Below are 25305 nucleotides of genomic sequence, written 5' to 3' on the forward strand. Positions count from 1 at the left end.
AGCGTGGCATCTCTAAATAGGCAGCTTATGCAAGCCGCGCATGAGGGAGAGGGAGAGAGGCAGGGACGCAGAGCCCTCTGTTGGGGCTGCCGCTGATGATTTCTAAATAAAGGCAGAGAAACCGAGACAGATCAGGGAAGAACCCATCAGATACTGCTCTGCTCTCACTTCCTTTGTTTATCGATATGAAAGATACTGCTACGTTCTGAGCAAGAAAAAGAGGTCCTGAAATGAAGCTGCAGCAGGGGGCTGAAGAGCGGGGGGCAAACTTCTGCAGTGGAGCGGACTCTGGTAACTGAGTGGGTGGGGGGATGGGGAGGGGTAACAAGGCAAGGCTGGCTTCCAGTCTCTGGCCGGGCAACTGTGTAGATGGTAATGTCACTAACAAGTCAGAGCAGGAGCAGTTTTGAGACTGGGACTTGGGGAAGGACGAGAACATGAGCATAGTTGTAAATCCCTTAAGTTTGATGTGTTGGGTGTGAACTGTTGTGTGGCCCCCAGGCACACGTGGCTAATAAGCCGCTGACCGGTCAGGATAGCAGCGTGGGGCCGAGCGCTCCGTCGGGAGGCTAACACAAGAGAAACAGAGAGGAGGTCAACATCACTCTGGTCAGTGAAAACCCTGTACCTAGCATCTCAGTCTCATTATTCCAAGTTCAGTGGTCTGTCCACGTCACTGCCTTGTCTCTCTCCAAACACTAGTGAAGAGCAAGCTTTACTGTCTCTAATCAGGGTAAGATAATATTCTGAAATGTTAATTGATGGGTTTCTCCTTCCACCCAGAATTCCTGAAGGCCTTTTCTTGATCCTCAGCCCCTAGAGCACACCTAACCCATCCATCAATAAGACGATGACCGCAAATACTTGACCATTAATTTCCCAAACCATGAATCGAAGACAGAAAGACCTTCCCCACCTGCAGACTGGACAAAAGACTCCATACTCTTAAGCAAAGGAGAATTGAAGGGGCCACAAGTAGAGGAGAGGGCGATATAAAGGACCAATCAGCACAGCTGCTGACAGAACCAAGGAGCCTCTTGGGAGTCATTACCCAGCAAGCCAGCCATAGATTGTGCAGCAACGTAACTCTCCATCCCGTCAGATTTATCTACTGTAAGAGATATCTACCACCCTTATTCACTGGCCCAAGGCACTCTTAGAACCCTGCGAATAGGGGCACCTGGGTAGCTCAGTCAGGCATTCAATTCTTAATTTCAGCTCAGGTCATGATCTTGGGGTCTTGGGATCAGGCCCCACTCCAAGCTCCATGCTGAACGGAGATTCTTGAGATTCTTGAGACTGAGATTCTCTCTCCCTCTCTTTTGGCTCCTCCCCCCCCCACTTGCGTGCTCTCTCTCCCTAAAAATATATATATACATAGATTAGATTTAAAAACAAACAAACAAACAAACATAAAAACCCTGTGAATAAAGACAGGGCCTAAATACCTATAGTTCCCCCACTATAGGGGAGTTGGTAATTCAAAGGGGAACCTTCCATAGCTGTCCATAGATGAGACAAGCAGATATCTCCCACAGAGGTTGGACCAGGGACTAGAAATTTTACAACTTCACCACATTCTTCAGAAGCAGACATGAGGATCTCCCTTGCAGAGTTCAAATCATTTTGCTGACCAAAGCTACCTATAATTCAGTTTCTTCCTCTCATATAAACACAGTGTTTTCCCTCCATCCTGGTTGAACCCCAGGCTTAAGGTTCCCTGATGTTGACTTAGATCCAGCAAGGCAATCATGGATAGTACACTTTGTCAGATGCCAGTTTAGCCCCCCAGAGATTTCCCTGGAAGACATGGGCAACAACACGCTCTTACAGGCTCCAAACAGAACAGCCTCCCTTGCTATGTGTTTAGTACTTTCTACCAAGAATCTAGTGCCTTTGTCTCTGGACAGAATGAATCTGTTTCCCTACCACTTCTACTTCATTATTTCACTCCCTCCAGGCACAAGTCACCATTACAGATAAGCCATTTTTCTCGGAGTAAAGGAAATTAAACTCAGCTGCATTACTAAACAGAACTCTAATTTTTTTTCTCCATTTTTCCCCAACAGCTTTGCAGATGGTATTCAGGAACAAGGCATCTGTATCTCCCTGTGGGAGGAAAAAACAAAACAACAACAACAACAAAAAACAGGCTCTTCTGGACCCCTGAGCTCCCTATGTAGCTGCTGTGTAATCAAGAAGCTGGAGGTATAGCAGGACCCAATCCTTCTGCCCAACACTTCTTGAGCCAAGAGCCCCTTTCATACGCATTCTAGTTACGTCCTCAAAAAGGGAAACACGATTGGTCAATAAATGCAAGAAAAATGTCCAGCCACTCTAAGTTTTGCCTTTCACATTATCAAAGATTTTTTTTAAATTGTTACACTCGGTTTTATAAGGCTACGATAAGATACACTCATATATAATTTGGTGGGAGGAGGGGGAGTAAGAGATATTTTTGTATATTTATCTGATTGAATGATGTATGTCCATTAAAATTAAAATTGTGGAAGAATATTTAATATCATAGGGAATGCTCCTGTGTATTAATGAAAAAGCAGATTACAAAATATCTCTGGTGTAATTCTATGTTTTTTAAAAATATATAGATGGATTATACACATTAAACCACAGTTTGAACATACAAGATGGCAGATACTTTTAGACTTTTATTTGTGGTTTCTGTATTTTCCAAATTTTCTACCATGACTATGGTACGGCTTTTGATTTCAGATTTAAAAAAACAAAACAAAACAGAACATGCTTGGCTTCCAGTAAAGCCTAATCCCAGGAGAATATTCTCCTTACATGCTTTCTCTTATATAAAGAAAGGTTGTCCTGGCTGCAGTTAGAAATCATTCATTCATTCATTCATTCGCTAATTTGACAAGTATTAATTTAGCTCCTGCTATGTGTCAGAACATATCTAAGTGCTGGTGATAATATAGAGGATGAGGCAGGCAAAGTCTACTCTCATGGAAAAGACATTTTAGTCAAGGGAGACAGTCAACAAACAGGACAAGTAATTAACAAGCGTTGAGTACTGCTAACCACTCTGACAAAAATCAAACAGGGTGATGGCATGAAAGAGAACAAATGGGTAGGCTGGGAAAACTAACAGAATTGGGTAGTTAGGGAAGACTTTCCAAGGAGCTGAAACCTGAGCTAAGACTTAAAACAGCCAGCCTTATGAAGAACAGTGGAAAAGCCCTTCTAGGTAGATGAAAAAGCTGTGCAAAGGTCCTGAGGTAGCAATGAGCTCAGAATATTTGAGAGAACAGGAAGACCAGTATGATAGGAACACAGATTCAAGAGGAGAGCAGGAAATGGTCTAAGGGTAGGCAAGGGGGCAAGGTGTAGACCAGAGCAAGGAGCTTAGATTTTATCATAACTAGATCTGAGTTCCATTTATAAAATATCACCTGCCTGCTGTGTGGGAAATATGGGTCGGGGGAGAGGGATTGGAGTAGAAACAGAGATACTGTTTATCCAGGAGTCAGAAGAATGGCTGCAGCTGGGGTGGTGCAGTGGCCATGATTCTGGGATATATTTGAAAGGTTAAAGTGAATAGGATTTTGCGGACGGATTTGACAATTTAGTATCTTATGACCACTGGGTAGTGGGGGGAGTGTAACCACAGAACATGGGCTTTTAAAATCAGGCTCCTGGGGGCACCTGGGTGGCTCAGTCTGTTAAGCATCTGTTAAGCATCTGACTCTTGGTTTCAGCTCAGGTCACTATCTCCTGGGTCATGGGATAGAGCCCTGCATCAGGCTCCACACTCAGTGGGGAGTCTGCTTGAAGATTCTCTCCCCTGCCCCTCCCGCCACGCACTCTCTCTAAAATAGAGAAATCTTTCTTAAAAATACAATAAAACCAGACTCCTCTATTCAGGATGGGGCAAGTGCTAGGAAAGAGTCTGGTCTGGGAAGGAACGGAACAGGGCCCTAACAGAAGACAGGAAGGGAGATCCACGCAGGCTGTTAATCCAAAGAACAGGGCAAGACCCCCCACCATCAAGGTTAGGGTTGGGAGTAGGGCCTAGCCCCAGAGAGAGGGGCCATTAAGGTCCTAGGGGAATAGAGTACCCGGGGCAGCACAAGGGCAGAGACTCGGGAAAAGGAGCAAGGCTGTCACGAGGGCTAGAAGGAGACAGGGCAGAGCAACAGAGCAAGACTAGGAGCCTGATCCAAAGCACTGGGCTTCAGCTTCTCAGTGCCCCCCACCCCCGCAGCCCCCCACCAGGTCAGGGCACAGTTGGCTCTAGAGTCAGGGCGAGGCTGAGCCTGTACTTAGGGGCAAAATTGTGTGGCTATGGCAGAGGGGTTAGGTCACAGGGACGCTCTCATTTTTGAATACAGATATTCCTTCCTTCCTTCCTTTAATCACAAAATCTAGTCTATGTTCAGATGATCAAGTGGGTCATCCTGAAATCCCTGTTTATTTCCCTCTCAGCCAAAGCATCTGCCCGTTTTCACATTTCCTATGCTGAAGTGGAGGTTTGGGGGTTAAAAAGTTTCCAAATTGGACTTCTCTTCTAAAAGGAGGCGTTAAAGGATGTGAGAGCTCTTTCAAGTGGGGAAATACTCATTTTATATTCCCTTTTAAACTAGCTGCTATTAATTTTCAATTTTATGCTGGCAATTTGCAACTCACAGAAAGAAAGGGGGAAAAATGTAACTCTGCTTTTTATAGATCATCGTGCCTCATGCTTGCTGTTTCATTAGCCATATTTAAAAAGATGTGTATACTTTTTGTTTCCCAAAGTAGTGACAGATGATCCAAAAGCATATTTTTAAGGACAGCAGCAATCTGGGGGGAAGATTATGAAAGAACAGTCAGGTACCAGATAAGAAGTAAATGTTTATTGAATGAATGGACACATGAATGAATGAATGAATTGAACACAGTCCCTCTCTCTCTCTTTATCCAATACTCTCCCCAGCACCAGACAGCCCCCACTAAGGCTGTGTCCTGTGTCCACTCAGAAAGTGGAGTCTGGCCCCCTTGTAAGTCAGGGACGCGGGGCTACCACAGAGCACGTTAGTGGGAGTGACACGCATCTGCCACGTAGCTTGGCAGAGGCCCAGCCTGTGCTTGGGTGACTCACCCTGGTTTGCCAGCATGAAAGACCAAAAGCATGTAGAATGGCGTGTCACCACCGTAACTAGAGCACACAGATCTCACATCTATTTTAGGAATCTGCGGTTTTGGCATGAACAGGGATTTCAGAGTTTCAGAAACATGCCCTGCCTTTTCTTCTTTGTAGACTCATCTGGAAGATCTACAGCAGTTGTATCTGGACCTATTTTGGGGACAGGGGTAGGGGGGAAATGCTGGTGCATACTTAGGAATAAATGCATGTATGTTTATAAATTGGATACATATACAGCTTTGTTCATGTATTATGTCCATTATAAAAGTTACACAATGGAAACTGCCTAAGATGATAAAAGTAAAATGCCAATCGAAGTCTGAATCGTTTCTTCCTCCACCCCAGCAGGCCGTGGTGTGCACCCACCACATGCGCCCCACTCTGGAAGCCATGGCTCTAGGACCCCCAACTCACCATTAGCCAAACTGAGCAAGAGGCTGTACCCCACTGTAGATGGCATTGGACATGCACCCCGGTGGACACCCCCAACATCCAGCCTGTGCCAACTGATCAGAGCCTTTTTTCTTTTGTTTTTTGTTACACATTTACATCATAGAATCCAGAAACTTCTGAGATCATAAAATCAACTTAGAACATGTTATTCTTACCATTCCATGAACATATTATAATTTCCTTACACGACTGCCTTCCTCTCTTTAACTGTGGCAACATATACCATTCCTGCAGACACGAAAAATTTTAATATGCTCAACCCGTTAAAAATTATTTAAAAATAAGACCACCAGAGCCTCTTTCCCGAACCCTGCCTATACTGCCCACATTGCCAGGGACCTACAATTACAGGTCTAGCTACAAGGGTGGATCTAGACCAACACTATTTTCCACCTAATTCTGGGTCTTCACAGAAGAGGGGGGCGTGAGGGGGTGGTAGATTCTGTGAGATCCTGCCTCAAGCTAAGCCTGGGTATCACAAAGAGCATTTATTTAACACGACCAACCCACAAGCAAAAACACTAGAAAACAGAACCCCGTGCTGATTCTGGAATGCATCTAGAAGTCAGAAAATTGTAGCCTCTGCTTCCGAATGACAATGGTTTAGTACCATTTTCACTTTTCCCTTCCCGCGGTTTCTTAGCGACGGGATGGGAGTGCTTACTTGTCTAAGTGCCAAGCACAGTGTCTCTCCACCACAGACCACACTCTAGCTGTCACACTACTCACACTTACGCTCTCCCCTGGCTCACATCCCAACCCTCAGAGCCCGTGACCGGATTACGTCACAGGACACTTGACTGACAGATTTTTTTTCCACCCCAGCTGAATCCTTTAAAGCAATTCATTACTACTACTTAAGGACACGGCAGCAAAGCGCCAACCTGAGCAGGAAGCCGGGATTTGGGAAATTCTGTGCTGAATGGCTCTCACTAATGAAACAGAGATCCTTAACACAGAGTAATGAGCAAATGAGTAATTAGAACTTGGCCCAAAATGAGCCATTGCTTATTTAACAAACGACTTTAAAATCAGAATGTGATTCCCTGAAGGCAACACGCTTCCTGCTCAAAGTCTGAGCTTTCCCCTACGAGGAATTCTGCCTGGTGTGGCACACGCTCTGTCCCTGTTCCAAGGCGAGGTGACGCCCTCCAGCGTGCTGCAGGGCTCCAAGGAGTCGCCAGGGCCTGGCACACCATGATGGAAAACCAAAGGCTCAAGCCGTGCCCCAACCATGCGGCAGCTCTTCTCACTGAATTACAGACTCCCTACACTTACAAAAGTCCTCTCTTTTTCAATTATATCAAATGAATTATGAAAATAAATGCAGTTCTTCAGTGACTGGTTCTGTTTTAGCCATCTTAGGTGTGTCTGATGTCATCTAAGAGAGCCAGGCCAGGAATCTGACAACCAGGACCTGATCCCCAACCCGGGAACTTACCCAGCTAGTGACTCTGGGCAAACTGTCTCCCCTCTCTGCGCTTTCTCCTGTGTAGAATACCAAGGGGGTAGGGAGTACTAGATCAGAGACTGGCAAACTTCTCCTCTAAAGGCCCAGACAGCAAATTTGACGCTTTTCCGGCCAAAAGGGAAAATCAAGGATATTAGATAGGTTACTTATATAATCATTTAAAATGTAACCATTAGCTCTTGGGCCAGAGGAAAAATAATGGACATCAGACCAGCCACAGGCCATAGTTTGCTGATACCTGTGCTAGACCATCCTCAACGTTCCCTCTAGCCCCACAAAGCTGTGAAAAACATTCCTGTCCCCAAGTTCCCATTCTCATTGTAAAAGACCACAAGCCACAGTCTCGGAATTTGATGTCGATATTAAGCAAAAGAATCAAGTTTAGAGCCAGAAAGCAGTTGAGAGGTATTCAAGTCCACTCTTCTTACCTTAATACCAAGAAAAATGAGGCTCCAAAAGGTGGAGCATCTTGTCTACGGTCACCTATCTGCCTGGTGGGAGGTGCCAAGACCAGAGTGCGTATTTCCCCACTTGTCCAAGGTATCAATGCAGACACGGAGCAGCTACCCGAAGCGATGCTATGTTTACACCGAGAAATATGGTAATTCATAAAATGAACAGTTCATGGGAATTAGCCAACTACAGAACTGAAATGATGCACACTGTTGGTGTCTTATGATATAAAATATAAAATCCTTGCAAGATAAAATGCACTTAAATGGCACCAGAACCAAGGCATTTAGCTTCCTTACAGCAAGGTAAATGCTTAAAATTTCAAAGATCCCATTCAAGTGAACAAACTTCTTAGGAGTACTTGAGCAGCCAGTAAATACCAGAAACCAAAGTTCCAAAGATGAAACCAACCCGAAAGAAAAGCACAAAAAGGGAAGTTGGAAAACTTTTGAAGAGCTCACAAATGTGAATTGGCAGAGCTTGCTCAGGCCTTTACCTTGGCCCCTGAGTTGTTCTTGGCATCTCCTACCCTAGAGGAGTTGCCGCCCCAAACTGTGGTTCTTTCTTCCAGAATCCAATAGATGTGATAACAAATTCTGAATTTTGACTTTGCCAATCTAATACTGCAGTTATAAATAAACCCAGATGCTTTCCTCTGCTCTGTGGAGGCTCCTAGCTCCTACAGAAGCAGGCTTGACCGCTGTATATCTATCAGCAGTGGGAAACTAGGAGTGTCATTAAATGAGAAAGTTCAGGAGAACCCAAACTTGGGCAACGCTAAAACGATGCTTGAAAGAGCCTTTTTAGGAGTGTCTTCTTATTCAGAATATTAATCCATTTATCTGCATTTGTGTTAAATGTGTTCCCAATTCATGGTTTGACCTGTAGTTCAATTTATGGTATATCTTCATGCACTAAAGTTTTCAACATTAAGCAAACAAAGCAGGAATTTCAAAAACTGTACACAAGAGATGATTGCATGGCATTACAATGCATAGGGAAGGAAACTGCTGACGCATTTACATTGATTGCCTCTAAGAAGTGGGACAATCTGGGAGGTCATTTTTTTCTGTTTTAGTATTTTCTAAATTTTCTAGGTCATAATCAGTTTTATAATAAGAAAATAAAAAGACAAATAGTAAGCACAAACCCTGTGGCAGGGACAAGTGCAATTAGGGCTGGTGCTAACTGGTCTTCCGTCACCAGGTAGCACTAACCACAAGGGGAAAGGTGGTTCCATAGGATTTATGAACAGCTCCTACTGTTTGGTGGAATACAACATAAAAGAAATTTCAAAAAGACCAATGCACTACTCCTAATGCACATCCCGACCTACCCTAAGCCAAGGGAAGAAATTACTTAGCACAAGGTGGGGAAATGGCAAGGAAGAAAGACACCGAAGCCATGAAAAGAGGGTACATTTGCCTGAGCCATAGCCATGGAACTCCACAAAGGAAGGAAAGAGGGAGGAGGACTGTCACGTCAGATTATCAGGAAGGGGATTACACTCAGTGGGAAGTGGAAAAAGGAATTCAGAAGCACATAACCATAGCAGCCTTGGGCTGTTAGAGACTTCACCAGTGATGTGACTGGAGCAACTGTGTTAGTGTATGACTGGCTCTGCCTTGTACGACGTTGAAAGACTCACACATGGAGTGGAATTGAAAAAAAAAAAAAAAGATCCATCTGTATGTTGCCTACAAGAGACTCACCTTGGATCTAATGACACATACAGACCAAAAGTGAAGGGATGGAAAAACATTTACCATGCAAGTGAAAGTGAAAAAAAAAAAAAAAAAAAAGCTGCGGTAGCAATACTTACATCAGACAAAATAGACTTTAAAACAAAGACTGTATAAGAGACAAAGGCATTACATAATGATAAAGGGATCAGTCCAACAAGGGGATGTAACAATTGTAAATACCTATGCACTCAATACTGGAGCACCTAAATATATAAAGCAAATGTTAACAGACATAAAGAGAGAAATTTATGGTAAATAATAATAGTGGGGGTCTTTTAATACCCCACTTACATCAATGGATAGAGCATCCAGGCAGAAAATAGTGTCTTTGAATGACACATTAGACCAAATGGACATAACATATGTACAGAACATTCCATCCAAAAACAAAAGAACACACATTCTTTCCAAGTGCACATGAAACATCCTCCAGAAGAGATCACATGTTAGGCCACAAAACAGTCTCAATAAATTTAAGAATATTGAAATCATACCACACATCTTTTCTGACCACAATGGTATGAAACTAGAAATCAATAAGAAGAAAAAAAAAACTGGAAAAAACGCAAAACACGTGGAAGCTAAACAACATGATAGTAAAACACCAGTGGATCAACAAAGCAATCAAAGAAGAAATTAAAAAAGAGATAAATGAAAATTAAAACACAATAGTCTAGTCTAAATTTTAGAAATGGAAGTGAAAGCAATTCTAAGAGGGAAATACAGTGATACAGGCCCACCTCAAGACACAAAAAGTCCCCAAACAATCTAACCTTACACCTAAAGCAACTAGAAAAAAAAGAGTAAACAAGCCCAGGGTGAGTAGAAAGAAAGAAATAATAAAGATCAGAGAATGAAGAAATGAAATAGAGACTAAAAAACAATAGAAAAGGTCAATGAAACCAAGAGCTGGTTCTTTGAAAAGATATACAAAATTGATAAAACCTTTAGCCAGACCCATCAAGGGAAAAAGAGAAAGGACCCAAATTAATAACATTAGAAACAACAGAAAAGTAACAACTGACAGCATAGAAATTCAAAAGATTATAAAAGAATACTACAAAAAGTTGTATGCCAACAAACTGGATAACCTAGAAAAAATGGATAAATTCCTATAAATAGTCTTTCAAAACTGAATCAGAAAGAAATAGAAAATCTGAACAGACTGATCACTAATAACAAAATTTAATTGGTAATAAAAAAAACTACCAAAAAATAAAAGTCCAGGACCAGATGGATTCACAGGTGAATTCTATAAAACACTGAAAGAAGAGTTGATACCTATTTTCCTGAAATTATTCAAAAAAATAGAAGAGAAGGGAAAGCTTCCAAATATATTTTATGAGGCCAGTATTACCCTGATACAAAAACCAAAAATAAGACAAAAAAGAAAACTATAGGCCAATATCCCTGATGAACATAGATACAAAAATCCTCAACATAATATTAGCAAACCACATTTAATACTACATTAAAAGGGTCATTCACCATGATCATGTGGGATTTATTCTGGGGATGCAAGGACAATTCAGTAACTGCCAATCAATCAATGTGATACACCACATTAAGAAAATGAAGGATAAAAATCATATGATCACCTCACAGATGCCAGAAAAAGCATTTGACAAAACTCAACATCCATTCATGATAAAAACCCTCAACAAAGTGGGTTTAGAGGGAACATACCTCAACATAATAAAGACCATAAATTACAAACCCACAGCTACTCAGTGGAAAAAAATTGAGAGCTGTTCCCCTAAGATCAGCAATAAGACAAGGATGTCCACTCTTGCCACTTTTATTCAACATAGTACTGGAAGTCTAGCCACAGCAATCAGACAAGAAATAAAATGCATCCATATTGGGGCACTTGGGTGACTCAATCAGTTAAGCATCCCACTCTTGATTTCAGCTCAGGTCATGATCTCAGGGCCCTGGGTTCAAGCCCCATGTCAGGCTCCTGCTCAGTGGAGAGTCTGCTTGAAAATTCTCTCTCTTTCCCTGTCCCTCTGCCTTTCTCCCTGTTCTCTCTCTCTCTAAAATAAAAAATCTTTTTAAAAATGCATCTATATTGGTAAAGACGAAGTTAGACTGTCACTATTTGCAGATGATATGATACTATATATAGAAAACCCTAAAGACTCCACCAAAAACCTATTAAAAGTAATCAATGAATTCAGGAAAGTTGCAGGATACAAAATTAATACCCAGTTATTGGTATTAATCAGTACTAATTGGGTATTAATAACAAAGTAGCAGAAGGAGAAATTAAAAATCACAGTTACAATTGTACCAAAAAGGATAAAATACTTAGAAATAAACCTAACCAAAGAGGTGAAAAACCTGTACCCTGAAAACTATAAAACACAAATGAAAGAAACTGAAGATGACACAAGCAAATGGAAAGATATCCCATGTTCATGGATTGCAAGACTTACTATTGTTACAATGTCCATACTACCCAAAGCAACCTACAGATGCAATGCAATCCTTATCAAAACACCACCAGCATTTTTCACAGAACTAGAATAATAATAAATAATAAAGATTGCTGAAGCAATCTTGAGAAAGAGGAACAAAGCTGGAGTTATCACAATCCCAGATTTTAAGGTATACTATAAAGCTGCAGTAACCAAAACAGCATGGTATGGGCACAAAAAGTAGTCACATAGAGCAACAGAACAGAACAGACCCCAGAAATAAATCCACGATTATATGGTCATCTAATCTATGACAAAGGAGGCAAGAATATTCAATGGGAAAAAGACAGTCTCTTCAAGAAATGGTGTTGGGAAAACTGGACAGTGACATGCAGAAGAATGAAGCTGGACTGCTTTCTTGCACCATACACAAAAATAAACTCAAAATAGATTAGAGACCTAAATGTGAGACCTGAAACCATAAAAATCCTTGAAGAGAGCAGAGGCACTAATTTTTCTGACATTGGCAATAACAACATTTTTCCAGACATGTCTCCTAAGGCAAGCAAAAGCAAAATAAACACACACAAGCGGGGACACACACACAAAGAAGTGCAAAAATAAACTATTGGAATTACATCAAAATAAAAAGCTTCTGCACAGTGAAGGAAACTATCAACAAAAAGAAAAGGCAATCTACTGAATGGGAGAAGATATTTGCAAATGATATATCTGGCAAAAGGTTAGTATCGAGAATGTATAACTTACATAACATAACTCAACACCAAAAAAACCCAAACAATCCAATTAAAAAATGGGCAGAGGACTTGAATAGACATTTTTCCAAAGAAGACATACAGAAGGCCAACAGGCATATGAAAAGATACTCAACATCACTAATCATCAGGAAAATGCAAAGCAAAACCACAATGAGATAGCACCTCATACCTGTCAAAATGGCTAAAATAAAAAAGACAAGAAATAACAAGTGTTGGTGAGTATGTAGAGAAAAAGAAACCCTTGTAAACTGTTGATGAGAATGTAAATTGGTGCAGCCACTATGCAAAACAATGTGGAAGTTCTTCAAAAATTAAAAATAGAAATACTGTATGATTAAGTAGCTTCACTACTGGGTATTTACCCAGTAGAAACAAAAACACTAATTCAAGAAAATATATGCACCCCTATGTTTCTTGCAGAATTATTTACAATATGCAAGATATGGAAACAAGCGAAGTGTCCACCAGTGGATGAATGGGTAAGGAAGATGTGGTATATACATATACTATGCAGCCATAAAAAAGGATGAAATTGTACCATTTGTGACAACATGGGCGGACCTAGAGGGTGTTATGTGAAGTGAAATAAGTCAGACTTAGAAAAACAAATACCATATGATTTCATTCATATGTGGAATCTAAAAAAATAAATGAATAAACCAACATAAAGCAGAATCAGACCTATAAATACAGAGAACAAACTGATGGTTGCCAGAGGGTTGGAGGGAGGGATGGGCAAAACAGATGAAGGAGAGTGGGAGACACAGGCTTCCAGTTATGGAATGAATAAATCAGGGAATATAAGGCACAACATAAAGTCAGTGGTCACGTAAGGGAGTTGTACGGTGACAGATGGTAGCTACGCTTGTGGTGAGCAAAGCATAATGCACAGACTTGTCAAATCACCTGAAATAATGTAACATTGGGTGTCACCTATACTCAGATAAAAATAAAAGACCCTAAGAGGCGAAAATGCAGTAGGTCCCATAGGTCACCTATTATGTGTTGGGTTGGAGGGGATGGGGTCAAGGATATGGCATGCTTGATGATGAAGACAATACTCCTTTCATATGCCCAAAATGCCTTCTTCACAGATTCACATACAGACTTTCTAGAATTTCAATGTCATCATCTTAAGCAATCTACGGTTAGGGCTAGACAGTATAAACAACCCTTTAAACACACCCCTCCACACACAGAGCGCCATCTGTGATACATGCATTCACTCGAACACACATGCACAAACACACACAAACATTTACAGGGGAACACACACACACACACAGCTAAATGGTGGCATAGGAGAGCTAGTTTTACCACTCTCCTTAATTTCCACCTATTCTATTCCATCTATTCCATCATCTCTTTCATTTGCCATCTATTCCACAGGTATAGACATGTTCCCAATCATATGCAAGTGCAGCTTCAAGCCACCCTCAATCCAACCACATTCACTAAGACACTCCTTTATGGAAATTCTGGGGTCTCCACTGTGCTTTCACTTTGCTAGCAGGAGGGTGTCACACACTTTCAACTCTTAGTTTTTTCTACCAAAGGGAAGAAAGCATGGTTTCCCGCCTGTTTGTTTATGCCAGCCTGCCCCATTGCTCTGGTAGACAAGAATGATGTTCACTGGGTGTCACTAATTGCCAGCTACGAAGTCCTACATAATTAATGTTAGTCACTTTCTTTACCATAGTCCAGCATTTTTCTATAACAAAAAATACACTCCACCAAGCATATTGCTACCTACACTATGGAGACCCTACCTCCATATGGCATGTGATTTTATTCAGATTAATGACTCCTTAAAATGCCATTTTTACCCAGAACAATGCCCACTTTCAATTTCTTTTCTTCTCCCAAAATTTTCATAAGCTCCACATGACACTTTGCAAATGGTTTGCCCATTCTCAGAGAAAGTTTTCCATAGCACTAATCCACATGGATCCTGTAACTGAGCAACTCTGGGGTAATACTGAAAACTTTCCTGTTGCCTAGCAGTGCCTAGGAGCTGATTTTGTTTTTTCTTTACCCAGACGCCGCGAACTTCAGAGCTAATCCTCCAGCTGCCCTGTCGTATGAATTTGAATGGGGTCACACATTCTCCCAGAGCGCCACTGGGCTAATCTGGGCAATAATGCTCTCCACAGCTGTCTTTGAGAAGCATGAAGCTCTAGGAAGAATAAAAAGAGCTTGTCAGACAAATGAGTGGTTATAACCCCAGAGAGTCATGATGGCAGCACAGATACCGCCACCATGGCACCCGAGTGAGAGAAGGTCACAGGATCTTCCCAGGACCTCACAGAGACTGTGCCTCCAAGGATCAGAGTTAGGACCTTCTTTCTTTTCCCAACCTGATTCTTAAAAAAATTCCTAACCAGACAACTGTTTTAACTCAGGCTGCCAACCTTGACCTGTTCATGGACCAGTTCCAAAATGTGTGATTTGGTAACTCTCCAAAATAAGAATCTAAGCCACTAGACAGGGTTGGGGAATAGTGAGGTCCAAGTGTCCTCCACTCCATGTCTGAAGCTCAGCAAGGCAATGCACAGTATGGAACTCTCTCAATGGCTCCAGTATCTAAATGAAATCATTTTTGCCATTGACTCCCTGTGTGATACTGACATGTCACTTAAGCCTTCCTGTGCCTCAGCAGTCTCATCTTTAAAGAGGCTGAACTCTTTTCATTCTCAGAGACAAGGACAGAACCTGGACAGGAGTCCACGGGCTGCTTACCTACTGGGTAAGCAGTGACCCCATCTCAACAACTCTACCGTTTTACTAGCTTGGAGGCACTGTCTCTTCCCTGGCCCCACTCCCTCTGCCTCATTCAGCCCTTGTTTTTTCTATTTCCTGGGCTTATGCAATGGTTCCTGTGTGGTCTCTGTGCCTCCAACCCAGAGATTCTCAATCAGGGAGCAATTTTGTTCCCCAGGGGACACCTAACAATACCTGGAGACATTTTTGTTTATCAGGATAGGTGGGGTACTACTGGCATCTACTGGGAAAAAGCCAAGGATGCTGCTAAACATCATACAATGCTCAGGACAGTCCCCAACAAAAAATTATCCAGCTTAAAATGTCAATGGTGCTGATGTTGAAAAACTCTGCACCAGCCACACCTGCCTCAAATCTGCCCTCTCTACACCACAAATGATATAAAACACAATTCCAATCAGGCATGGAAATCCTCCAGTGCCTCCCAAGTGCCTTCAGGTTAAAGTCTAACCTCTCCAGGCAAGTCATGGAGACCCATCATGATCTGGTCCTTTCTTAACTTTGCCTTGCCTTTCACTTTTCCCCCTGACCTTTTTCTTCCCCAAAGCTAAACCAGCAACCAATGCAGGTAGACCAGACCACTCACAACTCCCTCTACCTATCAGTCTCACCCACCCATTCTTTGGCCTACCAATTATTCATCAGACACTCTAATCAGACTAAAGGGGAACAAGACACTCTCCAGGTAGCTTGAAGCACTGCTGTCTCATGAGGGACACCAAAAAGTGAGCACGCTTTCAATTGGCAGGGCCAGAACCTACTCATCACCCCTGTGATTTCACTGCTGTCTCCCCAACAGGCTGTGAGACTTCAGGAAGACAGTGTCTACATCTTTATAGGCCACAGCAACCTGCACACACTAAGTGTGGTCTACCACTTGTATCAGTTGTATTTGTCACAGATGTTGCATTAAGGAATGAATGAATTCCTAGCTTCTTTCAATTTGGCTCTGGCTCAGGCATAAAAACACTAAAATATCAAAATACAAAGATGAAACTAAATTCATCACACTGTATGTGCCAAGAAAGGCAGTTCATCCATAAAGGTGGAGATATCTTTGTTTAAAGCTGTGGTCTCTGCCTCTCTTTTCTTTATATACCAGAGAAATACAAATCTATAAAATAAGTATTTATCCCTATGGATTGTCTAAATCCCATTGCCTGATACTCAAAGACAAGACATTCGGAGCAGAATCAGACTCTAAAATAGTAACAGAGATATGATGGTATCAAGAACACTGGAGGAGATTATGCTAAGTGAAATAAGTCAAGCGGAGAAAGTCAGTTATCATATGGTTTCACTTATTTGTGGAACATAAGGAGTAGCATGGAGGACATTAGGAGAAGGAAGGAAAAAATGAAGGGGGGTGGGAATCGGAGAGGGAGACAAACCATGAGAGACTATGGACTCCGAGAAACAAACTAGGGTTTGAGAGGGGAGGGGGGTGGGAGGATGGGTTAGCCCAGTGATGGGTATTAAGGAGGGCATGTATTGCATGGAGCACTGGGTGTTATACGCAAACACTGAATCATGGAACGCTACATCAAAAACTAATGATGTACTGTATGGTGACTAACATAACATTAAAAAAAAAAAAAAAGAACACAGAGCTAGGTTCACTGTGGGAATCATAACTCTGAATTTAATGGGACTTAAAATGATTTTGCTCTTTCTCTAGACTGAGAAGGTCATTCCATCTACTGGACACCTAACAATACTGTTGTTTTTACTTCTTTTCCTTTTAAGTTGATTCTATATCCTGGAGATTGATAGGATTTGCCTGAGCTTCAAAACCCACAAGATGTCCCACAAGGGGACTGCCTAATAAAAAAAAGTCTTATTAGACATTTTTAGAGCCATTTTGGACGTTTAAGAGAGTAACCTATCAGTTTGACTTTATAGCTGGTGAAAGAATTTAATATTCTTCTTTAAAGTAACTAGAAAAATTGAAAAGGTGGCTTATGGATTCTTATCACATATCATGAAAATTTTTATTTTTATTGCAGTTAATTACAACGGATGTGTCTCTTGTCCACAGCGTTCGTGTTAAAGCCAAGCTTAGGATTTAGCAGTGGAGCCTCATTATAGAAAATGGAGCAAAATGGCTTTTAATTGAATGGGGTAAAGGGTCCAGGGAAAAGCTTGCCCAGTTCCCTGTTATATCCTGGGGGGTGACTCATAGGGCCAGAGTGGCCTGACTTCCATATTCCCCATGGAATTTTTGTTCCCATCTAGGTTTCCATCTTTGCAGACAAGACACAGTCACAACTCCAGGCTTGGGTTGTTCCTTTTCCCTCCCTCCTCTCCATTCAAACTTGGGAGAATCAGGACCTCCAGAGAAAGGGATTTGTATTAAACCAAATATTCCAGGTATAGGAGCATGTAGGCGTCAAGGGCAAGCCACCCAAAATGTATCAGGGTGCATATTGATTATTCTGAATTAAAGCTACTCAGACCCTCCACTGTCCCTCTGACAGCAGGAAACAAATCTCCCTTATGAAAAACACCCTCCCTGTAATTAAAAGTAAAAAAATATCCTTGTTGGGATGCCTGGGTGGCTCAGTCAGTTAAGCATCTGCCTTCAGCTCAGGTCATCCTCCCAGGGTTCTGGGATCGAGCCCCACATCGGGCTCCTTGCTCAGCGGGGAGCCTGCTTCTCCCTCCCTCTGCTTGTGCTCTCTCTCTCTCAGACAAATAAATAAAATCATAAAAAAAAAAAAGACATCCTTGTCACCAGAGATAGGGACTTCAAAGCTGAGAAAACTGTAGAAACAAACCGTGTTATTTTTTTTCTAATCTACTAGACCTTAGCCTAAAGTCTGCTTAGAATTCCCTAATAATTAAAGCTCCCAAACATCTGTTTTGTTTATCCTGTCAATTCCTCCCCAATTTATTGTCTCTTTGTCTAAAATGTATACAAATTGCCTGCTTTAATAATTTCTTTAGGTCTCGAGCATCCTACTGAAGAATGAATGGGTCAACCAGGAAATTAAAGAAGAATTAAAAAAATTCATGGAAACCAATGAAAATGAAAACACAACTATTCAAAATCTTTGGGATACAGCAAAGGCAGTCCTAAGAGGAAAGTATATAGCAATACAAGCCTTTCTCAAGAAACAAGAAAGGTCTCAAGTACACAACCTAACCCTACACCTAAAGGAGCTGGAGAAAGAACAGCAAATAAAGCCTAAACCCAGCAGGAGAAGAGAAATAATAAAGATCAGAGCAGAAATCAATGAAATAGAAACCAAAAGAACAGTAGAACAGATCAACGAAACTAGGAGCTGGTTCTTTGAAAGAATTAACAAGATTGATAAGCCCCTGGCCAGACTTATCAAAAAGAAAAGAGAAATGACCCAAATCAACAAAATCATGAATGAAAGAGGAGAAATCACAACCAACACCAAAGAAATACAAACAATTATAAGAACATATTATGAGCAACTCTATGCCAGCAAATTAGATAACCTGGAAGTAATGGATGCATTCCTAGAGATGTATCAACTACCAAAACTGAACCAGGAAGAAATAGAAAACCTGAACAGACCTATAACCACTAAGGAAATAGAAGCAGTCGTCAAAAATCTCCCAAAACACAAAAGCCCAGGCCCAGATGGCTTCCCAGGGGAATTCTACCAAACATTTCAAGAAGAATTAATACCTATCCTTCTGAAACTGTTCCAAAAAATAGAAATGGAAGGAAAACTTCCAAACTCATTTTATGAGGCCAGCATTACCTTGATCCCAAAACCAGACAAAGACCCCATCAAAAAGGAGAATTACAGACCAATATCCCTGATGAACATGGATGCAAAAATTCTCACCAAAATACTAGCCAATAGGATCCAACAGTACATTAAAAGGATTATTCACCACGACCAAGTGGGATCTATCCCTGGGTTGCAAGGTTGGTTCAACATCCGCAAATCAATCAACGTGATACAATACATTAACAAAAGAAAGAACAAGAATCATATGATCCTCTCAATAGATGCAGAAAAAGCATTTGACAAAGTACAGCATCCTTTCTTGATCAAAACTCTTCAGAGTATAGGGATAGAGGGTACATACCTCAATATCATAAAAGCCATCTATGAAAAACCTACAGCGAATATCATTCTCAATGGGGAAAAACTGAGAGCTTTCCCCCTAAGGTCAGGAACGCGGCAGGGATGTCCACTATCACCACTGCTATTCAACATAGTATTGGAAGTCCTAGCCACAGCAATCAGACAACAAAAAGAAATCAAAGGCATCCAAATTGGCAAAGAAGAAGTCAAACTCTCACTCTTTGCAGATGATATGATACTTTATGTGGAAAATCCCAAAGACTCCACCCCAAAACTGCTAGAACTCATACAGGAATTCAGTAAAGTGGCAGAATATAAAATCAATGCACAGAAGTCAGTGGCATTCCTATACACCAACAACAAGTCAGAAGAAAGAGAAATTAAGGAGTCGATCCCATTTACAATTGCACCCAAAACCATAAGATACCTAGGAATAAATCTAACCAAAGAGGCAAAGGATCTGTACTCAGAAAACTATAAAATACTCATGAAAGAAATTGAGGGAGACACAAAGAAATGAAAAACGTTCCATGCTCATGGATTGGAAGAACAAATATTGTGAAGATGTCAATCCTACCTAGAGCAATCTACACATTCAATGCAATCCCCATCAAAATACCATCCACTTTCTTCAAAGAAATGGAACAAATAATCCTAAAATTTGTATGGAACCAGAAAAGACCCCGCATAGCCAGAGGAATGTTGAAAAAGAAAAGCAAAGCTGGCGGCATCACAATTCCAGACTTCCAGCTCTACTACAAAGCTGTCATCATCAAGACAGTATGGTACTGGCACAAAAACAGACACATAGATCAATGGAACAGAATAGAGAGCCCAGAAATGGACCCTCAACTCTATGGTCAACTCATCTTTGACAAAGCAGGAAAGAATGTCCAATGGAAAAAAGACAGTCTCTTCAACAAATGGTGTTGGGAAAATTGGACAGCCACATGCAGAAGAATGAAACTGGACCATTTCCTTACACCACACACAAAAATAGACTCCAAATGGTTGAAAGACCTCAATGTGAGACAGGAGTCCATCAAAATCCTAAAGGAGAACACAGGCAGCAACCTCTTCGACCTCGGCCGCAGCAACTTCTTCCTAGAAACATCGCCAAAGGCAAGGGAAGCAAGGGCAAAAATGAACTATTGGGACTTCATCAAGATAAAAAGCTTTTGCAAAGCAAAGGAAACAGTCAACAAAACCAAAAGACAACTGACAGAATGGGAGAAGATATTTGCAAATGACATATCAGATAAAGGGCTAGTATCCAAAATCTATAAAGAACTCATCAAACTCAACACCAAAAGAACAAAGAATCCAATCAAGAAATGGGCAGAAGACATGAACAGACATTTTTCCAAAGAAGACATCCAAATGGCCAACAGACACATGAAAAAGTGTTCAATATCGCTCGGCATCAGGGAAATCCAAATCAAAACCTCAATGAGATACCACCTCACACCAGTCAGAATGGCTCAAATTAACAAGTCAGGAAATGACAGATGTTGGCGGGGATGCGGAGAAAGGGGAACCCTCCTACACTGTTGGTGGGAATGCAAGCTGGTGCAGCCACTCTGGAAAACAGTATGGAGGTTCCTCAAAAAGTTGAAAATAGAGCTACCACATGATCCAGCAATTGCACTACTGGGTATTTACCCCAAAGATACAAAAGTAGGGACCCAAAAGGCTACGTGCACCCCGATGTTTATAGCAGCAATGTCCACAATAGCCAAACTGTGGAAAGAGCCAAGATGTCCATCAACAGATGAATGGATAAAGAAGAAGTGGTATATATATACAATGGAATATTATGCAGCCATCAAAAGGAATAAGATCTTGCCATTTGCAACGACGTGGATGGAACTGGAGGGTATTATGCTGAGCGAAATAAGTCAAACAGAGAAAGACATGTATCATATGACCTCACTGATATGAGGAATTCTTAATCTCAGGAAACAAACTGAGGGTTGCTGGAGTGGGGAGTGGGGTGGGAGGGATGGGGTGACTGGGTGATGGACACTGGGGAGGGTATGTGTTCTGGTAAGCGCTGTGAATTGTGCAAGACTGTTGAATCTCAGATCTGTACCTCTGAAACAAATAATGCAATATATGTTAAGAAAGAAAAGAAGGAGAAGAAGAATGTAGCAGGAGGGGAAGAATGAAGGGGGGGAAATCGGAGGGGGAGAAGAACCATGAGAGACGATGGACTCTGAAAAACAAACTGAGGGTTCTAGAGGGGAGGGGGGTGGGAGGATGGGTTAGCCTGGTGATGGGTATTGAGGAGGGCACGTTCTGCATGGAGCACTGGGTGTTATGCACAAACAATGAATCATGGAACACTATATCTAAAACTAATGATGTAATGTATGGGGATTAACATAACAATAAAAAAATTTAAAACTAAAAAAAAAAAAAATAATAATAATTTCTTTAGGTCTCAATTTCACTTTGGGGCCTCCATGTGCCCATAATAAAACTTGAGGGTTTTTTCTCCTGTTAATTTGTCATAAATCTTGGTCCAGCTGAAAGACCTTGAAGGGGAAGAGTTTTTCCTTCTCTACAAGAGGAAGTCCAGAAAAATCACTGGGGATCAGAAATGAAAGCTACTTTTATTACAGTTGAAAAACATACAAAATCAGAGAGGGTGCTGGAAAATGTAGACAAGCAACATGGACCCAGAGACCCTTGGGCTAAGAAAACTAACTTAGCATGGAATTTACAGAGTTGGTTGCTAAGACCAAGAATACAGGCCATGAGTATACCAAGACCATTCTCATTGTCATCATCTTGTGGCTCAGCTCGGGATAAGGATGTCTCCCGAGGCCCTACCCTTCCTATTTTGCAATGCTTTCCTTCTACCCATGGAATCTGGGGCATCTAAGCTGTCCAGTTCTCCTCCTAACCACTAAACTTCCTTTCAGGAAAAGATTTACTAAAATTATTTACACTTCAGTGTGAGGTAGCTGCTGCTACTTCTCCCAAGGGTATTTGCATCCCAAGCCATATTCTCATTACAGGCTCAAGAGTTTTCCCCTATGGATGGGATTCGTGAATTGAAGCTGCAGGTGAAGGAGGTCTTTTGGGGACAGAGAGACCTGCCCTCTTGAAACTGCCCCGTATCCAAATTTTAAATGATGAAACCAAAGTCACCTAAGGAAAAGCATGTTATGTTTGTGTTCAGGGTTCCAATAACTTTATTTTGAGTGCATTTTAAAATATACCTTGATAATTCATGTGTGAGATTTGCCTCATGAAATGTCTCTAGCAAGCAGTGTGGAGAGATTCCTCCCTGAAGTAAGTAAAATCCTTAAAAGCAAAAAAAGCCTAGATGCACATATAGTACAGTCCTTAAAAATATAACAACTTTTGGGTTGAGGTGGACTATATGTATTTTAGCTTGTATCAAAACTATCAGAGAAAGGCCTATGGAAAAGGGAATATAAGTATGAAGAAATATTGAGGCAGAACAGAATGACCAGTTAAAGACACTTTATACTGGAGAATTCTTTACAACCACTAATTTAATTATAATAAAAACTTACCATTCAGTAAAACTTTCTACAGTAATGGAAATGTTCCTGGTCTGACCTTTCCATGATGGTAGCCATTAGCCGCGTGTGGCTATTACTCATTGGAAATGCAGCTATCGTGGCTAGAACTGAATTTTTAACTTTAATGAATTTAAACTTAGTTTTAAATAGCCATACATTGTGAGTGGCTACCATGCTGGACAGTGGGGGGTGGGGGGAGGGTCTAACAGCATTACTGCTTTAACACGTAATTTTTAGGACTACTTTGTATCCATGGACTTTCTCTAGGAGAAACTGATAGAACTCTCAAAATAATGCAGTCTTCCAGCCACAAACAGCTTATTTACTAGAAACAGCTTATGACTGGGTGTCTGGGTGGCTCAGTCGGTTAAGCAACTGCCTTCAGCTCAGGTCATGATCCTGGAGTCCCGGGATCGAGTCCCGCATCAGGCTCCCTGCTCAGCAGGGAGTCTGCTTCTCCCTCTGACCCTTCCCCCTCTCATGTTCTCTCTCTCTCTCTCTCTCTCTCATTCTCACTCTCTCAAATAAATAAATAAAATCTTTTAAAAAAAAAAAAGAAAAGAAAAGAAACAGCTTATGACTCATCCCATCCCCCACCCCAACCATTACCAAGGGACCTAGGACTGGTGCCTTACTCGTCCCTTTAGGGTAAGTCTGCAATGCCATCTTCTGGAAGGAAGGGTACTTACCCTCACCCAATGGAAGTTCCTCTTCTTGCTCACTGGGGGAAGGCAGCAGGGGCTGCAGGGGTTCCATGTTAATGATGAGCTGTTTGTTCAAGGAGTAGGAACTGCGGCTCTGAGTCATGTTGGCTCTGAAAACAGACACAAACCAGAGGGAATTGGTTTCTATTGCAAACACCAGCTCCTCTATCTCGGTTGGCTACCCAAGTTGGGAACTGTCTCTAGACTTCCACAGTGCATGAGGCCAGTGGTAAAGGGAACATAACAGTTAAGATATACAGCCCTCTTGATCCTTAAGTTCTGACAAAACGTCCATGTGTCTTAATGCAACGCAGTTAACGAAAACCTATTTCCCCATATGTCACCAGACTGAGGCATACTAGGCGACAACGCAGACATGGGACGCAGGTGTCACTGAACTAGAGACGCAGAAAAGTGAATGAAGGGAATGGCTCAAAGTAATTTAACAAGCACCAAAAAAACACAAAAAATGAAAACACAACCTGGTCAGACAGCTTTGAGCTACCTTGCTGTTGCTGGATGTCCAATATTTAATATCTATGTTTAATACTCCCATTCAAATTCACACCCCTCTCACCAGCCAGTCACAGAAGCTCTGCTTCTGAAGGCAGCATACACGTGTCATTGGCTGCAAAGGGCAGCAGATGGCAAGGAAAATGTACAAGCATCTCATCAAGACTATTGGCTGATAGCGAGAAGCCCATCTACACTCCCTGCTGCAGGGAGACCAGCTGTCCGCCCTGAAAGACATGGAGGTGAGGCACCTCTAGTGGGTGTTTCAGCACCCTTCCCCTCATGTTTCCTGTCAAAACCCAAACCAACCCACCCTTCAAAGATGGTGTCAAATGTCTCCTAACCCTTTGATGCCCCCTTGGATGACCCCATGACACATTTTCATTCATTCTCTCTCTCTCCCCTCACACTACCCTCCCTTCTTTCACATCTCATGGCATTTGACACCTCTGTCTCTCTGTCTTTACTGGTGTATTAATCAGCCCCACTTTGACAAGCACTTTAAGGGCAGAGACTGATCTACCCATTCTGGTGTGCCTTACAGCACCTCCCTGGGTAAGGGCTGCTCACATTTGAAATTGAAGTAAATGGAATGCAATCCTGGCTTGACATAAGTTGCCATTTCAGATTGACATGGGTATTCCCCAGGTTGGTTACAGAGTTGTCTTATAGCCTGGGCATTTCTGTTTGGCATGGGACAGCACATTTATTTGCAGCTGATACATATGCATTGGATGGTCTGCCTTGTTCCAGTGAACCATGGTCCTTGCATGAAGTAACTCACTCTCTAGAACTATGATTTTCAGACTTTTTTGACAGAGACCCACATTAAGAAATGCATTTTATGTCATTTCTCTGTACACACATGGGGAGGCACAAAAGTAAAGCAAATGTTTCATGCAACAAGAGTAACTCCTGTTATGTGTGATTCACTTTCTTTTTCCCCATTCTATTTCATTTTGTTTGAAGTGCTGGTCTATTTTCATTTCATGACTCATTAATGTGCTACAACCACAGTTGGAAAAGTACGAATCCCACGGAGGAGACTGATGGCCAAGGGTCCTCTGGGAACTCTAAGGAGGGGCACCCGACCCTGCTGTGGGGGGAAGGGAGAGCCAGGAAGGACCTCTCAGGGGAGGTGATGCCTGTGGTACATCCTGGCAAGCACGGTGGAGCTGACAAGGAAAGAAATGGAGACAGCGTT

The 25305-nt window shown here is 41.8% G+C and overlaps 1 protein-coding gene across 4 annotated transcripts in view; it reads right to left on the minus strand.

The window, feature by feature from the left end:
- The window catches only part of FRMD3 (FERM domain containing 3), a 296683-nt gene that overhangs the window by 39114 nt on the left and 232264 nt on the right, over positions 1-25305 (minus strand). For all 4 annotated transcript variants that reach the window (XM_078062348.1, XM_078062347.1, XM_078062349.1 and 1 more), the window contains one exon: positions 23574-23698. In XM_078062348.1, the coding sequence (XP_077918474.1) occupies positions 23574-23698 (125 nt within the window). The remainder of the gene's footprint in view (positions 1-23573; positions 23699-25305) is intronic.

This window comes from Halichoerus grypus, chromosome 14, assembly GCF_964656455.1.
Source record: "Halichoerus grypus chromosome 14, mHalGry1.hap1.1, whole genome shotgun sequence".
Classification (NCBI taxonomy): domain Eukaryota; kingdom Metazoa; phylum Chordata; class Mammalia; order Carnivora; family Phocidae; genus Halichoerus; species Halichoerus grypus.